Source organism: Rhinolophus ferrumequinum, chromosome 18 (assembly GCF_004115265.2).
Source record: "Rhinolophus ferrumequinum isolate MPI-CBG mRhiFer1 chromosome 18, mRhiFer1_v1.p, whole genome shotgun sequence".
Taxonomy (NCBI): domain Eukaryota; kingdom Metazoa; phylum Chordata; class Mammalia; order Chiroptera; family Rhinolophidae; genus Rhinolophus; species Rhinolophus ferrumequinum.
Window position 1 is genome coordinate 36,029,020 of NC_046301.1, and position 18,728 is coordinate 36,047,747.

At 43.7% G+C, this 18,728-nt stretch overlaps 1 protein-coding gene across 1 annotated transcript in view; it reads left to right on the forward strand.

Annotated features, from left to right (window-relative positions):
• Positions 1–275: 275 nt before the first annotated feature.
• The window catches only part of SH3RF1 (SH3 domain containing ring finger 1), a 153,463-nt gene continuing 135,010 nt past the window's right edge, over positions 276–18,728 (forward strand). Inside the window, exons 1-2 of the mRNA XM_033135175.1 lie at positions 276–420; positions 1,943–2,429. Coding sequence (XP_032991066.1) covers positions 2,037–2,429 — 393 coding nt within the window. The 5' untranslated portion in view covers positions 276–420; positions 1,943–2,036. The remainder of the gene's footprint in view (positions 421–1,942; positions 2,430–18,728) is intronic.

Genomic DNA, 18,728 nt, shown 5'->3' on the forward strand with positions numbered 1-18,728 from the left:
CAATCGGCTCTCCCAGCGCCCCCTTGGTCCCCCGACCCCTTGCGCGCCCGGGCGGGGGTCCCGCGCGCAGGTACCTCAGCGCCGAGAGGAAGGCGCGATCGCCGCGCGGTTCCGCGAGGTGCGGCGCCCGATCCGGGGGGAGGCGCTGTGGTCCGGGGCGGCCCCTCGCGCCCCGGGCGCCGGCTGCGGCTCGGCCTCCTCCTCCTCCTCCTCCTCCTCTTCCTCCGCCCTCCTTGGCTGGGAAAGTGGGAGGTGGCGGCGGCGTGTGTGTGCGCGCGTGAGGGGGGCGGTAGAGAGGAGTCTCCGGGGCCGCCGCCGCGTCAGACACACTGTGAGCGGCGATCGCCGCGGGGCCGCATCCGCATCGGTTGCCTCCACCGCTGCGGGGCCGCGAACAAAGAGGAGGAGCCGAGGCGCGAGGTAGGGCGCGGGGACCGGCGCGGGCACAGCCTCTCGGTGGAGAAGGCGGTGGTCAGGGCGTCCCCTTCTCCTTCCCTCCGCGCTGGTCAGGCTCTCTGTCCCCCACCCTCGGGTCCCTGTGGGCCCGGAGCCGGGACCTGCGGGAGCGGAGCCCGCGGCCTCGCTGCCTCCTCCCGGCAGGAAGCTGCCCGGGCTCCGTGCCGCGCTCTCACGGCGCAGCCCCGCTCCCCCCGCTCTCCGCTGGCTGCGTCTCTGGGACTCCCACGTCCTCTCTGCGGGGTGATCGCTGGTTCCCGGTGGCACTTTGTGGGGCTCACTTTCGCAACTCAAGGCTGCGAATTTATTTTTAAGTCCTTGAGAACTTCCAGCGGAGAGATTTTGTGCCCGGCCTGACCCAAAGGGAAGTTGCGATGAGGCTGTTGAATGAGATTCCCATTCGGGCACCGTCCGGGCCACAGCCCCTGCCCGGGACCCTTCCCCTGCCGGGTGCCGGCGACACCTGGCTTCGAGGTGTATCTGCGGCGCGTGGCCGCCGCGCCTCCCTGCGGGTCAGAAGTACCTGTGCTGGGCTGCGTGGCAGAGAGCCCCCCACCCCCCTGCCCCGACTCTTATCAAGAACAGCTGTTAACGCTCCCATCAGAATCTTTCACCCCCTTCCTCCTAGGCATTCACATTTACGTTTCTTTTGATGGTGGTGGGAGAGCGGCGCAGTCACTGGTTTAAGGCTTTTTCCTGAATTTTCATATTATGCCCACAGTTTTCAGTCCAGCATTCCATTGTCAAATTCTTTTGGTGGTAATTTTGCCAGATTTTCTGAATGGGATTAGGGCAAGCTGTTCAGAAATCCATTTCAGAGTTTGTCAACCACTGTCCTGAAGGGCCCTTTTATATTTTAGCTGCTTTCAAGCCAATCTGTAGTCGTGTCCTTTAAAATTGTCACAACCTTCAACTCATTTTGGTTGGACAAGATTAAACAGTTCTATTTTTAAGGCCAGTGAAGAAACATATGTATTTAATATTGGGATCATTTACCACAAAGTGATCACATGAGGCTTGGTTTCTTAAACTATAAAGTGTTTTATAAATTGGGAATTTTGTTGGATTTAGAAGTAAATTCAGGTGGAGGAAACTTTCAGTTGCTTCTGTTCAGCTCCTCATAAGTTGAGGACTTTATTAAGGCAGCTAATGTCACTTTGAGAGCTGAAGAAATTATGTTCTTTATTACATTTCATAAATCGTATTTATTGCAGGAGTCCTGTATAGTGCTGGATACGTATGTCTGCACAGTGAACTAACTCCTAGCTATGGCTAAGGATTAATTTTGAATTGTTGAAAAAGCCTATTTTGTTTTTAATTGTTGACTTTGGAGTTCAGGAACTACATTCCAAAGCAAAGCTAAACTATTCAGAGGAAGCACTTCTGTGTACTTTTTGGTTCTTGGCTCTACTGTGAACCTTGTCCCCAGATAACAATACTAATTTTCCATCTTTTCTCTCCCCCTGCCCCCACCTTGTGACTCCAGAGCAAAGTCTGAAATGGATGTTACATGAATTACTTTAAAGGCTGCATACAACTATGAACATTGCTGAAGCTTTTCCTTAGCAAACTCGTTAAACATGGATGAATCTGCCTTGTTGGATCTTCTGGAGTGTCCTGTGTGTCTAGAGCGGCTTGATGCTTCTGCAAAAGTCTTGCCTTGTCAGCATACGTTTTGCAAACGATGTTTGCTGGGGATCGTAGGTTCCCGAAATGAACTCAGATGTCCCGAGTGCAGAACTCTTGTTGGCTCGGGTGTTGAGGAGCTCCCAAGTAACATCCTGCTGGTCAGACTTCTGGATGGCATCAAGCAGAGGCCTTGGAAACCTGGCCCTGGTGGAGGCAGTGGAACGAACTGCACAAATGCTTTGAGGGCTCAGAGCAGCAATGTGGCTAACTGTAGCTCAAAAGATCTGCAGAGCTCCCAGGGTGGACAGCAGCCGCGGGTGCAAGCCTGGAGCCCCCCAGTGAGGGTGAGTAGCTGCAGAAGTAGTTTGGTGCATAACAGTGGCGATGACCACATTTTTTTCTTTATTCTTTAGCTCGATGTTTTCTAAATCAGCTCATTGCTAAAGAAGCCTCACTATGACAGATAGGAAATTGTGCTTCAGGATATTTTTTTTCCCCTGTTGGAATGAGATTGGATATACATAATACATTTTCTTGTTTTTAAAAATGTTCTCCAGGTAGTCTCTATTACCTTTTAAGATAAATTTTGGGAAACAGGTAGTGATTATTCAATGAAATCTAAAGCACAGCAGTTTTTTGTGCACATTTTAAAATGGAAACTTGTTATGGTTTTACTTTGTTAATGGAGTTGGGAGAGCCATAATTATGCATGTATGTGTACATATATGTATACATATTATAAATATGTGTGTGGGTAAATCATGAGTAGGAAATCAAGCCTTAACGTTTATGTTGCTTAGAGCCATTCTATTGGTCTTATGAATCCACAGCACAGAATTTACTGGTTGGAGGAATTCTTAACAAATCATGGCCACAGGTAGCAGAGTTTTGTTGCTATAGCAACGAAACGTCATTTAGGACTATGCTAAAACAGCAGATAATCTAGTTTTATGTTGGGTTTTACATTTACAGGGAGTGAAATGAAATGTTCCATCACAATGATTTTTCTTGGGTTTGGGTTTGGGCTGAAATAACATTAAGTGAAAATGAAAATTTGGACAGTTACCACAATTTAAATTTCTAGAAGGTAAGGTATTCTGAATAAATCTAAATTTATATTGTGGGTAATGGCATGCCAATAAAACATGCTTTTCTCATCTTTGTAAAAATAAAAAGTAGAGATGGGCATCAGATAATTAAAACGACTCCATTGTTGGAGGAAACAGTTTTGATAATTGGCCAAACAAATAAAGTCTATTTTTGAAGAACAGTTAACCTGGATGAGAATATTTTTTTCAAATCTTTATAATAAACACTCAAATCTCACTTCTTTCATTTAACGGAGGAACAACCCACTGGGGTGATACTAGATAGGATAAATTCACAGATGTGACTATCAGACCGCTGTAGTCTCTCAACTTACTTCCCTCTCAACTCATCTTTTAAAATGATGTATGTACATCAGTAGATATAAAGTGTGTGAAGTGCTTTAATCAATAGAAAACAGTTTCATCACTAGGCTATCATATTTCTTTTGATTCACATTTAATTGTTTATTTTTTTAAGATAGTGATGACATTGGGTTAGGAAGGTTTTCTTTCCATATTTGAAGCCCACAGGTAAAATTGTTCTGCTTATAGTAGTTTTCTTAGATTTCCTTTATTTTATAGATTTTACCTGTACCTTGATGAGTGGATATGGACTCATGAATATTTTTAACCTCAGAACGCGTGATCAGGTTGATCATTTCTGAGACACCTGACCCAGGTTTGCTTAACTAGGTAGTAGATTTGCTTCTTTGGAGAGATTTTGTTTCCTTGTTAATTAGACTAGGGAAGGCATAGCCCTAGGTTATGAAGAGAAGTATCTTAGTGGTTGAGTGGCCTTCCTGTTGTGAGGAATTCATTGAAGGTTTGATTACTGATAAAAAGGAATTTAACAAGAGGGCTCAAGCCTCAAGCATTCAACTTAACATTTTCTTTCTAACGCAAATTGACTATGTAATGACTGATGTTGATTCACTTGAACTACTAAGCTCCCAAAATTGAGTTTCACTTTTTAGGTAAACTATTGTGAGATTTTGATGATGTATTTTTTTTTTCTGGCTTATATGATTTTTCCTACTTTATTTCATGTTTCTTCTTTAGCATGAGAAAAATTACCCACCAGGAAGCCCAACTGAACTTGAGCCTTATAACTTGGATAAAATAGTTGAGGTGGATAAAACAGGAGATAATAAATATGTGTTACTTTGGTGGGGGCACAGGGAGTGGAGGATGAAGCAAAGCTTTTCAGTTATCTGAGTTGATGCAAATGCTGCAATACTTATAAAAAGGAGTGTTTTGTTTTTTTTCCTTAGTCTCAATTTCTCATGAGCAGTTACCTAGTACCTTTTGTTTTCAAGTATTCAAAACAGCCAGGGCAACACTAATAGTCCAAGCATCTGAAAGGTAAATACATCTCAGAAAATACTCCTTTAAAAGTAAGAAATCTGTAATGTACAGACATGTGGAGGTTGTAATGTACTCCTTCGGACACTTCCCTGAGGTGAATGACCATAATAAATCCCCAACCTGCATCCTCCTCCGTTAGATGTTCTGACATGACCAAGTGGTGCCTGAGCCTGTTTCCACATGTTGCGCAAAGCTGAAAGTGATAACATGTGGAATGTTGCTTCAGTTTATTAGTTATGTTCTGTGTTCCGTTAGATTGTGACCATGTGGCTTCCTCATGTGTTTAGCCGAGGTAGATGGAGTGTTATCAGCAGATATGAACATTTCCAATGTGTGACACACATCTTGTTCCCAGAATTTTAGTGTTTCCTGCCTAACATGAAGGAGAAAATGAAAAAGTGTCGGATTGGAGTCACCATGGGAATCTGTCAGTTCTTTACCCCAAGTAAAAAATTATTGTTTTTTTTTTTTCTCCCCTTCTTCTGCCTCTCCTGCACCCCCACTTCGGTTCAAGCCATTGTTTTTCAGTCTAGTGTAGGACACAACTCCCTGACCCATGCTGGTATTATGAGCCTTGCGCTCCCCCCGCCGCTGGCCGGCTGCTCACGCTGGCCACCGGCTGTTCGTGGCAGCACACAGTAGCCCACAGCAGCACAGCAGCCCGCGGCAGCCTAGGGCAGCTCACGCCGACCTCTGGCTGCTCATGGCAGCCCAGCTCCAAGGAGAGCCATTGTTGACAATCTTAGCTGCAGAGGGCGCAGTCAATGGCCCATGTGGGAATTGAACTGGCGATCTTGGCGTTAGGAGCACGGCGCTCCAACCACCTGAGCCACCGGGCCGGCCCTGTTGTTGGTTTTAAGCCAAAGTCAAGCAGTAGAATGAGTCACAGGGAGAGGATGGCTGCAGATATCTGTTTAATGGACTGAAAAATACCTGCAGAAGATAAATTACACACACACACACACACACACACACATATAAGTGCAGATATATATATGTATATATATATACACACACACACACACATATATATACACACACATATATATATATGCAGAATGAGATATGGAAAAGATGTTTAAGTAATTCCTATAGAATTATGACAGAATAGTTAAATTTCTGCTTTCTATATGTGATTCCGTTGATTCAAGATCTGTATCTGTGCATGCATCTGTCTAGGTATTATTACTTAATGATTTCACATTGCCTCTACCTCAAAGTGAGTTTATTCAGCAAAAATGCATCACATGACCGCTGGTTTACACTAATTTACTCTTCATTTATTCTTTCCGTTGTCTAACACATATTTATCGAGCACTTATAGGTGGCAGGCACTGCTCTGGCTACTGGCTAGGTAATGATGGACAAACCAAATACAGATTCTGCTTATGAATTTATGAGTATGTGTCAGTTTCCTGGGAGAGACACATTAACATAATAACAATGCAGGTAGGTGATTAAACATGATAAGTGTTAGCATAGAGAGTTAGGGGAGAGGACAGGAGAAGGCTCCGTGTGGATTGTGAGGGTAAGTTGTGTGTGTGTGTGTGTGTGTGTGTGTGTGGTCTTCAAAAGCATCCTTGAAGAAGAGGCATTTGAGCTGAGATCTTAAGAGTGAAATGATTAGTTGAGAGGGTGCTGGGCGGTGGGAGGGCAGGAGGGGAAGATTATTTCAAAGGCCCTGACCTACAGCGGACGGGACATAACTTCTAGGAAGAACCGACGGAAGGTGAGTGTGAACTAAGCAAGGGACAGGGGTAGTGACCTAAGATGAGGCCTCCCGTGCAGTCATGTGCAAGGCATTACGAGCCACCGCAGGCCACATGGGGTGAGGGCCAGATGGACGTACACGCAGCTAGTAAGTGCTCTGTATTTGAGGGATAGAAAGACAGATCATTGGGACTGAGATGATCAACAAGCCTTCAGAACAGAAATGAAATTGGAGTTAGGGGTCGAAGGACTGAGGCACGGAGAGGAAAGGTAGGGGATATGGATGTGGGGGAACACAGGTGAAATTCCTTTTCTCCTGCAAATGCCGAGCATGCTTCAGTTTCTCCAGAGCCATACTCACCCCTCCGTTCTCTCCCTATTGCTGACTGTTATGTGCTCAATTGTGTCCCCTAAAACTCTGTGCCCCAGTATCTCAGAATGTGGATTTGGGGAAAGCCTTTAAAGAGGTGGTGAAGGTAAAATGAGTTTATATGGGTGGGGTCTAATCCATAATATGACTGGTATCCTTATAAGAAGAGGAGGTTAGGACACAGAGAGACACAGAGGGAAGACCGTGTGAAGACACAGGGAGAAGGTGGTCATCTGCAAGCCAAGAAGAGAGGCCTTCAGAAGAACCCAACCCTGCCAATACCTGACTCTTACACTTCTAGACTCCAGAACTGAGGAAATAAGTGTTGTGAGGCCAGCCAATCTGTAGTGCGTTGTTACACACGGCAGTCGCAGCAAACATATACTAGCTGTGATGTACTCCCAACAGCCCCTTCAGTGCCTCTCGGTCCATGGCCAGTCCCTTCAGTCCTGGTTTCCCCAAAGTCCTGCAGGGGTCCAGCCCTGCTGTGCGCTTTACTCCTGTGTTACAATAACCTTGAGAAGTTGTTCAGTTCTTGCTCACTACCTCAGATGCCCACAAGGCCTGGCACAGTTTCATAAAATGGAAGGTTTATGTGACAATGTACCAGACACACTAAAAGCTTTGGAGGAGATGGAAGGAAATACCAGGACGAGACACGTACTTCATCATCTTTCACAAGTTCTTCTCTAAATGGAGTCTAGAGAAGTTGCTTTATTGAACATTGGAGTGTGGGTCTACATGAGGCATCGCCCAAAGGAGAGGCAGCAGGAAGAATCCAAAGAAGGAAAGAGAAAGGCAAGACAACAGTGTGGCCCCAGGTAGGGTAGGGAAAGCTCGTGCTGGCTCTGAATTGCCCTGTGGGCCATCTTTGACATCCAGTCAGCGCATAAGTACCTGTGTCTTTCAGGCGCAGTTCTGTGCCATAATCTGTCCTAGGAAAAGGTGGCATTAATGCATGTTTCTGATGAAAAAGAGTACATTTGGGGGAGGTAAAACACACAAGAAACAGTAAATAAGGCAACTTCCAGTGGTACCTCGGTTTTCAAACGTAACCCATTCCGGAAGACCGAGTTCTGAAACATTCGAAAACCGAGGCATGGTTTTCCCATAGAAAGTAATGCAAAATGGATTAATCCTTTCCAGGCCTTTAAAATCAACCCCTAAAACTGCAAGTTTAGCATGAATTTTGCTATCTAACGATACCATAGATCCATAAAATTTACGGTGTTCATAAACCGAAATGTTCGTCAACGGAGACGTTTGAAAACCGAGGTACCACTGTATAGTGAAACAAACTAAGGCATAAGAGACAGACTAAGCCTCTATATTGAGGTTCAAAGGGGAATAAGTGTGGGTTAGAGAGGACAGCGACTCAGCAAGACATGTTCCCCTGGTGTGCAAGGTTCAGTCCACATGCTGACTGGCAAAGGAATTGAGGTCTCTGCACAGGCGGGGGCCTGGTATTAATCCATCCTGGACCTAAGCGAGACATTTCATGGGGTTTGGATGAGGGAGACACTGGGGTATTTCCAAATGGCTGAGTTACAATAGAAAAAAGGTTTGTTTTTGCCAAACAGTATATGTTGCAGACAGTTTTTGATCTCTTCTTTGTCATTTCATCCTTGATCCCTTCTTCATCCCTGCCCTTAATTTTGTTCCTGAGTCAGGCCCAATGGGTCAAGGCTGGGATTTGGAATGGGATGGAAGGCAGAGATCAGGGAAGGAGTCTGGTGCACACTGACTGGGAATGAAAAAAAATGTTTAACAATTTTTTATATCACGTAAAGTATCATGTAGCCATTCTCATGTAAATCTCACAACAACCCTCTGGGGTTAAATATTACTGTTATTTAAACAATTATGCTGTGGGCTGCCGCCGGCTGTTGTGTGCTGTCGTGGGGTACCGTGTGCTGCCAGGAGTGGCCGGCAGCTGGCGAGAACTGCTGTGAGCGGCTGACCGATGCCCGGCGACCGACTGCCTCAGCCAGGGGGGAGCGCAAGGCTCATCACACCAGCATGGGCCAGGGAGCTGTGTCCTACACAACTAGACTGAGAAACAACAGCTTGAAACGGAGTGGGGCCGGGGGAGGCGGAAGAAGGGGAAAAATAAAAAATTAAAAAATTAAAAATTAAAGAGTGTAAATGTCAAAATAAATTCTTAAAAGCATTCTGGTTATAAACAAATCAACTTTACAGAAGTAGATGTTATTACGTGTGTAGATCCTTCCATATCTGTTCATGTATATTTATACGTGTATGCAGATAGTTTTTGTTGTTTTTCACGTAAATTGGAATTTCATACTTTCCATATTTGATGACTTGATAGTTTGTTTAATATATCTGGGAAATCTTTTTATGTCTGAGCATATACATCTGTCTCATTAAAAAAACACCTCTTTATTGAGGTATAATATGAATACAGAAAAATACATTTATTGCAAGTATACAACTCGTTGAGTTTTCATCCTTTATTCTCTTTACATGGCTACATAATATTTTTCTCTATTTTAAAAATTAAAGGCAATATATGCTCATAAGAAATTTAATGATGGAAAGGGATGGAAAGGAGGAATCAAGGCTTCTAATCTCCCTATTTCTAATTTCCAGAGGTGACCACTCTGAAGAGGATTTTTTTGTGTTCTTTTTTTCGGCGGGGGGTGCTGGGATTAGTAGAAATAGGATCACATATACGTGCTAGTCTAAAACTTGAGGTTTTCTATTTAATGGTATGTCTTTCTTAGACTACCATATCTACTGTAATTGTTCTACAAGAAGGCATTATGTACTGTCATTCTCATTTTATGGACATGGAAAGGATGGCTGAAAGAGGCCACGTCACTTGTCCAAGGTCACCTAGCAAGTAAGCGATGGACATAGGATTCCACCCTAGGTCTGTCTGAAGCTCTCCCTACCCTTAGCCACACTCTATTTAATGGCAGACATTCTCCCTCGGTCCTCGTGATGCTTGCAGCAGGGCAGGCTTTTCTTAGTTGTAACCAGTGGAGGTTCTTTTGTCTTCATGGTCCTTGCTGCATTTTTTGTTTCCCTGATGAAAAGGGGACAAGTGACGTTCCTTTACAGTGACTGAAGATCAGAAAACCAGACTTCCTTTAGCTTGGTGTGTGGGAGGCGCTTGGAGTGGAGGTCGGAAGCCGTGGCCTGTGGTTCCAATGCTGCCATCAACGAGCTGCGTGGCTTCATTTCTTTGGCAGAAAAATGGAGAATCGTAGCTCCACGCAGGAAGTGGGGAGAAAAGGATTGCTGAGTTTGGTTCACCTGTGACTCTTCAGAACCCTTTGTGGTGTCTGGCTCATAGTACACACTCAAAAGAGGCTTGTTGGATGAACACGTACTCATTTCCAGGGGCGGTTTTCACAAACAGGGTGGCTTAGGACAACAGAAGTTTATTATTTCGAATAAAGGCCAGAGGTCTGAAATCAAGGTGTTGGCAGAACCGTGCCCTCTCTGAAACTGTTAGGGGAGAATCCTTCCTTGCCCCTTCCTAGCTTCTGGTGGTTCCTGGCAACTCTTGGTTTTCGTTGGCTTGTCAATGCATTACTCCAATCTCTGCCTTCATCTTCACATGGCCTTCTGCCCTGTGTGTCTGTATCCCACTTTCTCTCTTCTTATGAGGATACCAGTCATGGATTAGTTCTCACCCTAAATTAATATGACCTCATCTTTACATCTGCTAGACCCTATTTCCAAAGGTCACATGTATAGATATGGGGGCGGGGTCGAACTTGAACATACCTCTTTGGGGGATATAATTCAACTCATAACAGAGTGCGTGAGTAAATGAACGAAGGGATGAATGACATGAATTCTAATTACCCTCTAGGGATCCTTAGTTGTACATTCTCGCAACAACTGATATGTGCTTAACCCCTTTTTTGGTGCTATTTCCTTGAAGTCTGTAAAAGAGGCTTAGCTCTTTCCTTGTTTATAGGTAGTTTTGTGGATAGATGCAAGAATGGATGTGCAAATATTTTGAAAATTATAAAGTCAACGTAAATGGATGTATTAGTAGTAGTATAATTATTATGAAAATTATCAGTCTTCCTCCCAAGGGAACGTATTTCTTTTTGGGGTGACAAGAACCGAAGTAATTTAAAAGATCACAAAATGGATGTAATGTTTGGACATAGAGCTACACAAAATGGGGACATGAGCTTTATTATTTTGGTCCCTTGTGAGAAACAGCCTGCTGAATGTCCATTCTCTTTGGCTACCCCTGAGGGTTACCCCGTTTTCCTCATTTATGTCACTATTTTCTCAGCCCTTTCTTATTTCTCCTCTGGGTGGCTGAAGGAGAGGAAGGGCAGGGCAGATCCTTCTGTTGTTGCTGGCTGGACAGAGAAAGGGAGGAAAATGGAGAAAACCGAGTTTTGCTTTAGTTGCAGGTCCCTTCTGTTCTGCTGCTCTGTGAAAGTCCTGCCTCTGCCCTTAGTTCTCCGGTGTCAGTTCTTCACCCCTGGGCCCAGCCTCAGCTGGTGTGGGACCTCTGTGGTTTGTTCACTTCCCTACCTCCCTTCACCGTGCATTGCCCTGTTCTGCAGCCGTGGTCTGCGTGTTTCAAGTGGCTAAGAGAGGGAAGATGGGAGAAATGGTAGAACGGAAAGGGGGAGAAGGAAAGCAGGACTTGTACTGTTCCACTTCCTTCCTGGAATTGTTTTCCCAGGTTGGTTTCCCAAGTTGCTCTTTTTGCCCCATCATTAGTCTCTGCACTTGTGAAGAGGAAGAAGAATAGAAACAGGTACCAAAAAAAAAAAAAAAAAAAGCCATGAAGGTCGGGGCAATCTTTCAGTTCCTACCTCCGACTCTCTCGGTGATCTCTTCCTCACCGTTCCCAGAGCACCGGCTCCCATTCCTTACCTCTCCCCCTCTGCTAGGAAGCATGCCTGCTTCTCCCAGCTCCAGTCAGGGACTCACTCTGTTTAGTAACCCATCCCCTCTCCAGCCCCTCGTGTTAACATGGTGGAAGCAAACCTGAGACAATACACGACAAGCCTTTTTCATGCTAAGGTCAAAAGGCAAATGACTTTGCAATTCACCCTGCAGCAGGATGCACATTAGTAGAGCAGCACCACATGCGTGGTAGAGAGAGGCATGCTTGGGACAGAACTGTCACCCTTGGAAACAGCTTTACTGGTTAAGACTCCCTCCCTATGGAGCAGAGCCCCTCACCCTCCCAAAGCTCTGATCATAGAGAGTGTGTCTATCTTCCCCGCTTGCTGCTCTTTTCATTTCAGAGACTTCTGAAAGTAGTAACCTTACAACGCAAAAGTCTGAGCCCCGACCCCCCTTTTTGTGGCCCTGCTGTCCCCGTGCAGCGTACGTGCCTGCCGATGCTTAGTCAAGACGGTGGTGGCGGCGGTGGCTTCATGAATGGTGCCATATGGGAAGCTGGAAACACAGCCAATGTAAAGATAGATGTGTGAGTGGGCTCTTTCCGGGTAGCTGACAAGGGAATGGAGGTGCCATTTCAAAGGGTTGACAGTAGCAGTTTAGTAGTAGACTATTTGCATTTGTGCAACGTGGGAAAAGAGAGCAGTAGGAGGATGTGCCAATGAATTTTTAAATTACCTTAAATATATGAAGGAAGGCAAGGACTGTCAAGTATAAACATTTCTCTGTTAGCCTTAGGAAATAATACATTCTGTAATTTTTTTTTTTTTTTGGCAAGAAGAAAAATCTTCTCAAAACACTGCATGTTCCCTCTTTATAATTCAGCAATGGATGAACAGGGTTGAATTTTCATCATTTTAGAATGTACTAAGTGGTTCCTGAGCAATGAAGAATTATGTAGAAATGAAATTAAGGTTTATTATAGGGTGTTCCATGTCTAGTTTTAATCTATATGAGGGATCCCCCAAATAATACAGTAGCATTAGAGTAAGGATAGCAATAGCCTTGGCATTTGTGTAAGATTCCTGGAAGTGTGTTTGAGCACTGTTGTTTGAAAATTGAATATTTGATTTGTTATAAGGAGATTCAGTTCCTATAGAGTTAAAAAATTCTTACACTCCTAATTATATAACTGCTTAGTTTTTAAAGGTCTTTAAAGAACTGAAAGTTCTTTAACATATTTGACGCATAGATTAAACATTAATATATGTAATACAATTAAATTTCAAACCTTAAATTTTCATTTTGCTCAGCTTATTCAAAGTGACATTTGGTTAGCCAACTCTCTCCTTTTTTTCTTTTTCCATTGTTAAACTTGTCCCTTAAGCATACGCTTTGATAAATTATTCCCAGCATTTCATATGTTCTTACTTTTTTTTCCCCATAGTTGAGCACAGTGGAAGAGCTCCAGTTCATGAGACAAAACATCTTTTCCATTTTTGGTAGGCTTAATTATTTTCATTCAATATTATGTACTTCGTAGTACATAGTATTATGTACTAGCCTTAGCACTTTCGTTTGTTTGTTGTTTTTTTTTTTTACTTATTTTACAAAACAAGTACTAGAAGGTATTGAAAGCCTTAATTCTGTTGTAAAGACAGTGAAATTGCTGAAACTGAAATGTTGGTTAAAAGGCACAGCTTGCAATGTTTGCATCTTCCAACAAAGTCCAACTCTGGCACCAGAAAGGACTGGGTCCCCACGTGTGAGTGTGACATCGGATGATGGGTGGAAGCGGAGGACCATCTATGTGGTGGAAGAATCAGCGGGACCTGCTTTCTAGGCTTGCTCTGGTGACCGTAAGCTAGGGATTTCTCTTCCACAGACCATTCATTTCCTCTTTTATCCAATGAGGGCTCATCTGATACCCGAGTCCCTTGGCAGCCCTGACATTTTTGAAATAAGTACCCTGGCAAATGCCAACTCTGATATTGCACCTTTAGAACAGAGTGAGATTGGGATACCGGTATCATCTTGTTGCGATGAGATGAGTGTACCTCTCACGGTCACCCATGGACACAGTATCTGCGTTTACGTCCCCTTAGAAGGCCACAGGAACCTCCAGGTGAACTGTGGGCTAATGGTGTGGAGAAGGGGGCAGAGCAGAAAAGCGAGGGCAGCTTCGGGGGTCGGGGGGCACTGCCTTAGGCTCAGGCTCCAAGCTTGATGGGCCTTCTAGGCCTAGAAGGATCTACCTCTGTTTTGCCTCAGTGTGACCTTCATGTGACGTCGTCACACTGCCTGAAATTCCGGCAATTAGAGGTTGCACGTCCACATATTAAAATGTTCCGTCTCTTTGGAAGGGTCTGTGTTCATCCAAGCACATCGCTCTTCCCATTCTGACTGACTTGAGAACGTCCGCTCTGGTGGCCGGGGTTTATGCTGGAAGGGAGGATGGAAGGTGCTGAGCTTCTCTGGGGTCAGACAAGCCGGCGTGGGGGAAGCGCAGTGCGGGGCGTAGGTGGCCTGGCCGCGTAATTGATCCATTGCGCGGGGACACTTTTGAGAGTGGAAAGGGATGCTGTTGATAATTTTGCAGAGTCAACAGAAGTAAACGGGAACTGTCTGGGGTCCCCAGGGCCGTGGGGTTACCCTCGCTGAGGGCAGGGTGAGCAAGCCAGGCTGCAGAAGCAGGTTTCATCACGTGTGGGGAAGAGGCCAAAGGAACACAGAACTCTTTCAGACATTTTCAGGGGAAGTGAGGGGAATCGATTTTTTTCCTTTGAATGCTCCTTACTGTGCGCTTTGGCTTTGTTTGTTTGTTTGTTTGTTTGTTTTTCTGGAGAGAAAATGTGATGTAGTAGAAAAGGCTGGGGGGATTTGAGCATCAAGCCGACCTTCTTCTATTCCTTGTGTGGCTCTTGGGTGTGTTACTGCCTTCCTCGAATTTCTTCATCTGTAAGTGATGAAGATCTGCTTCCCAGGGTTGTGAGGATGGCATGACATAAGGAATCCTAAGTGCCCGAGAACCTAGTGGAGGCTCAATAAATGGTAGTCCCTTCTGTGTTCTCTCTTTCCAAAAATTAGAACTTTTAGTACCATATATTAGTTATATTGTAAAATGAACTCTCTGTGTATTTTACAGATGTGTGAGGGCACACCCACGGGTGTGTGTAGTCTGGTAACTTAATTAATCAACTCTGATAATGTGAATGTGACAGGACATTTTGTTCTGTTTTAAACACCCACTGAAACGGCAGGTACACAAGCTGTTCATCAGTTAGTGATGACAAGTGATGCTAAATATGTGATTTGGTCCTGGTGCTACCACTGATGGTCGTGTGACGGTGGCTCTATAAAAGGAGGTGGTGACAGCCGTTATCTCTCATCCTGAGATAAGAGACCTGGCCATTAGAGCATCTATGACTGGTCATTGTTTCTCGGTCCTTATTTCTTTCCTTTTCCTTTTCTTTTCCCCTTTCCTTTCCCTTCTGTTTCCTTTGCCTGCCTTTTGAGGATATGGGGAAAATAAGAGCTCAAATATCTTAAAGTAACATGACTTTTGACTTTGGCATAGTATTGCAAAGATATAGATCCTTAAGACTTCCGTCGGGGAAACTGGGTGTGCTTTGTACTACAGTTATAGTTTTTTAAAGTTAGTGTTAGGAAAGATTATTATGCCATCAAATGGATCTTTTCATGCCACTGTTGGATATACTGTGTGTGTGTGTGTGTGTGTGTGTGTGTGTGTGTGTGTGTGTGTGTTCTGTCCTTTGTGTGTGTGTTGTCTGTCCTGTGTTGTCTGATTTTTGTGCACCCCTGTCCCCCTCTCCCACCCCTCTTCCCATAGCGGCAAGATTATGTTCTTTAAATAGATATTACTGATCAGGTTATCCATGTATTGATTATCTTTGTATCTCGTATCTAGAGTAACTGCTTCTTTTTTTCTTTTATGTGGCTGGAACCATCTCTGGCTAAATAAGTGCATGTATGTAATTGATAACTGATGAATTTTGGAAATGCAGCAACAGTGAAGAGCCTTACTATGTATGCTTCAACTTTCAATAAGTTTGTATGTTTTTTGTGTTCATTTTTATTTATTGGGGTGACATTGGTTCATAAAATGATATAGGTTTCAAGTGTGCGATTCTATAATACATCATCTCTACATGTTTTTTTAATGGAGCTTCTATTTATAGTTAAAATATTCTCTTCCTGATTTTGTAGGGTAAGAAAGGACGCTGAACATTTTCTGAAGATGTATTAAAAAAAAAGAAAGTCTCTTGAAAAGGACATTTCAAAAGCTTGTTGATAACTTATTCCAGTGCCTTGCAATCTTCATAGCCAGGAAGTTTTTTTTGTTTTTTTTTTTGTATCAAATACAAATCCCTTCTCTTGCAGTGTCATCGCATTCCTCTTGTGCCGTCCTTAACGGGAAAGAAGCGCTCCCCTGTACACTGTCCTTCATAACCTTGCAGGCTGTTGTGCAGCCGATGTCCTTCCTAGCCATCTTTTATCTGGGTCTAAATAACTGTGTTTCCTTTGCATGTCCTCGGAGGACCCATTTCCTAACGTTTTAATCATTTCAGTCGCTCTCCTTTGGACGCTCTCCAACTTCTGCTGGTCTTGCTTGGGTTCAGGTCCAGAATAGCTCTTATTCTGGAAACAAAGTTCTGAAGAGATCATCCTGTTGTGGAAGGATGGCCACGTGACCCTCCTGAGCAGGCAGCATGTTTTTACCTCTCTATCTTCTGTACTTTTAAAAAGCACTGACCACGTTGCTGATTCATGCTGTGCTTAGACGCTCGGATTTTCCTTTGACTTCTATACATTTGGTTTTCTCCCTTCTCTTATTTGAACGGTTAATTTTTACTACCTTCCCAGTTCAACTGCCTCCTGGTGTTTATACCATCCTTATGTTTCTGTTATCATCCTATTGTTTCTATCAGCTGTCAATGGGAGCTGAAAAATGTCAACCCAAAATGCCATTTCTGTACGAGACAGTTGTAATTCTACGAATGTTTGGTTTTAAACGCATATCTCACTCGTTCGTTACGTTATTTTGAGTATCCTCTGCCCCTGTTTGAGGTTTGATTGTTCTCTAGTTAATTGTGTTTTCGTTTTGTCTCCAAGTAACAAGTAACTTGAGAGCAGGAACTCTTGTGTTTTATACCTCTTTGCTGCTCCGGTTTAGAGTTGAAAGTATGGTCGCTGTTCTGTTCAGTAAATACATCTCGATGGGACTGATAGAGTGTTCACATTCCAGAATCCCGAAGTCCACTTGGCTACGTTCATGTCTTCATAAGGGACAGCACCTAACCACAGACATATTGTTGGTGTGCTTCGTAATATCCATTTTCCATTATTTAAGTCAGCAATGAAAGTGTTCCCCAAAGGCTGGGTAAGCCCTCATGAAACTTGGCTGTAATTGGATCCTGAATAACAGTTCTCTTGAGGGTGGTCCTCATAACGTTTGTGTTGTACCCACCGTGGTGGTCTAGAAATCATGTTTTCTTAAAGCTTACTAGAAGGCATGTTCTTCTGAATTTAATCAGAAGCCTTATAAAAGTTAAAACATGTGATCTATTATCTCCTATGCCCCAGGCACGTCATCATTCTGACAGAGAGGAGAATGAAATGGACCTACTAGGATGGGTGTTGATCTTTACCAAACACATCGTGATTTCTCTGCCTACAAATCTACTTTTGGAATGAAAACGTTGCATGTACTAAAGGGCTCTGTTTTGATGCAGGTTATCTATTCTGATAAAGCAATGCCTGTGTTAGGTAATCCTCTGGATGGTCGGAAGCACAGGTAATGATGTGGTTAGCAACAGCACCATTCCGTTGTACAATCCCTGAGAGGCAACATGCACATTCAAAATTAAATTAAAATTCTTGAGAATGAAGTGGAAAGGGGGAAGAAAAGGGCAGTTAGAAGAATAAATTAGCCCCGAGAGACTCTTTGCAATTCTCGAATCATAAACCAGCCAGCTATGATATGAAACATGACAGGGACCCCGGGCTCTCTGGTTCAGATAACCTGCAAGGCTGATTCTCTGTGACTGTTAATGTATCAAATATTTAACTCTAATGCATGGAAATACCTTGAGTTATTATTACCTCTCTCAAGAGACTAAGCTATGTGATACCTACAAATAAGTACCACTAGGTCTATCTAACATTTCATTATAGATGAAAGAGAACGGCATGTCTTGAGGAGCAACTGCTTTTGGAGGGCTTGGTAACTTTAGAAATGTGTCACGCTGTGGTTTCTAGGTATGCTATGAATGAAGAGCTTTGTGTGGAAGGAGTGGCGATGCTATGTGAATATTTATGATGTAAATTTGTGTGTGTTGCAAGGTTTACTTAAGTTCCTTCGTTGTGATCCTAGCTTGCTGTATTTCCTGTACTGAGAGGCGTTTATTTTTCTCATTAACCTGATATGTACATTTCTCAGCCCTCGCTGGTGGCTTTTTTCCTCCTTTCAGTTCAGTGGTATCAGGTCTGTAGCTGGGGCAGGGAACACCCGTCATTAGCAGCTAGCTGATGTCTTGGTTTAACTGCAGCCATGCTTATGCTCTGGCCCATCTCTTCTGTAACTGGGGGTTGTTGGCCAGAGCGGGATTTATTTAACATGCTTTATTTTCAGTGATATATGTTGAAATGTAGAATGTAGGAAAGGAGAGGTAGTATTTTGCTCATGCAGGTGTCAGTCGTTCAGGATGCATTTCTTCTTTGTGCCTGGACTGAAAGGCCACCATTTCTTGTCACGTAGACACACTGGCATATAAAAGAGCCCAGTAGGTGGGTTAAAGATAGATAGAGGCCAAACGATTTGCAGTTTGACACTTAACATCAATTTTCCTAGTCAGTTGAGTGTTATCTGACAAGTATGCAGTTGATGATTATTGGCAGCCATGTACTACTGGATAATACAATCTGCAAAATTAGGAGTGATTAAATCACAACTACCATGTTTCCCCCAAAATAAGACTGGGTCTTATAGGTATCCATCAGTAGCTTTGATATGGAAACAGTAACAGTTTTAGTCTGACAGCAGAATCACTTTTAAAGAGTCATGAAATCATTTTAAGAGCTGATCCTATGGAATAATGTATGTCTGAATTAGGAAAGTAAATTCCGGACTATGTGACCTGGAGGGAAAATATGTAACAGAACGTTTTGTGATCTTGCAAGTGAAGCAGTATTTAGTAACTCTGTGTCCTGTTTGTTGCACCAAGCTTAGCCATGAATGA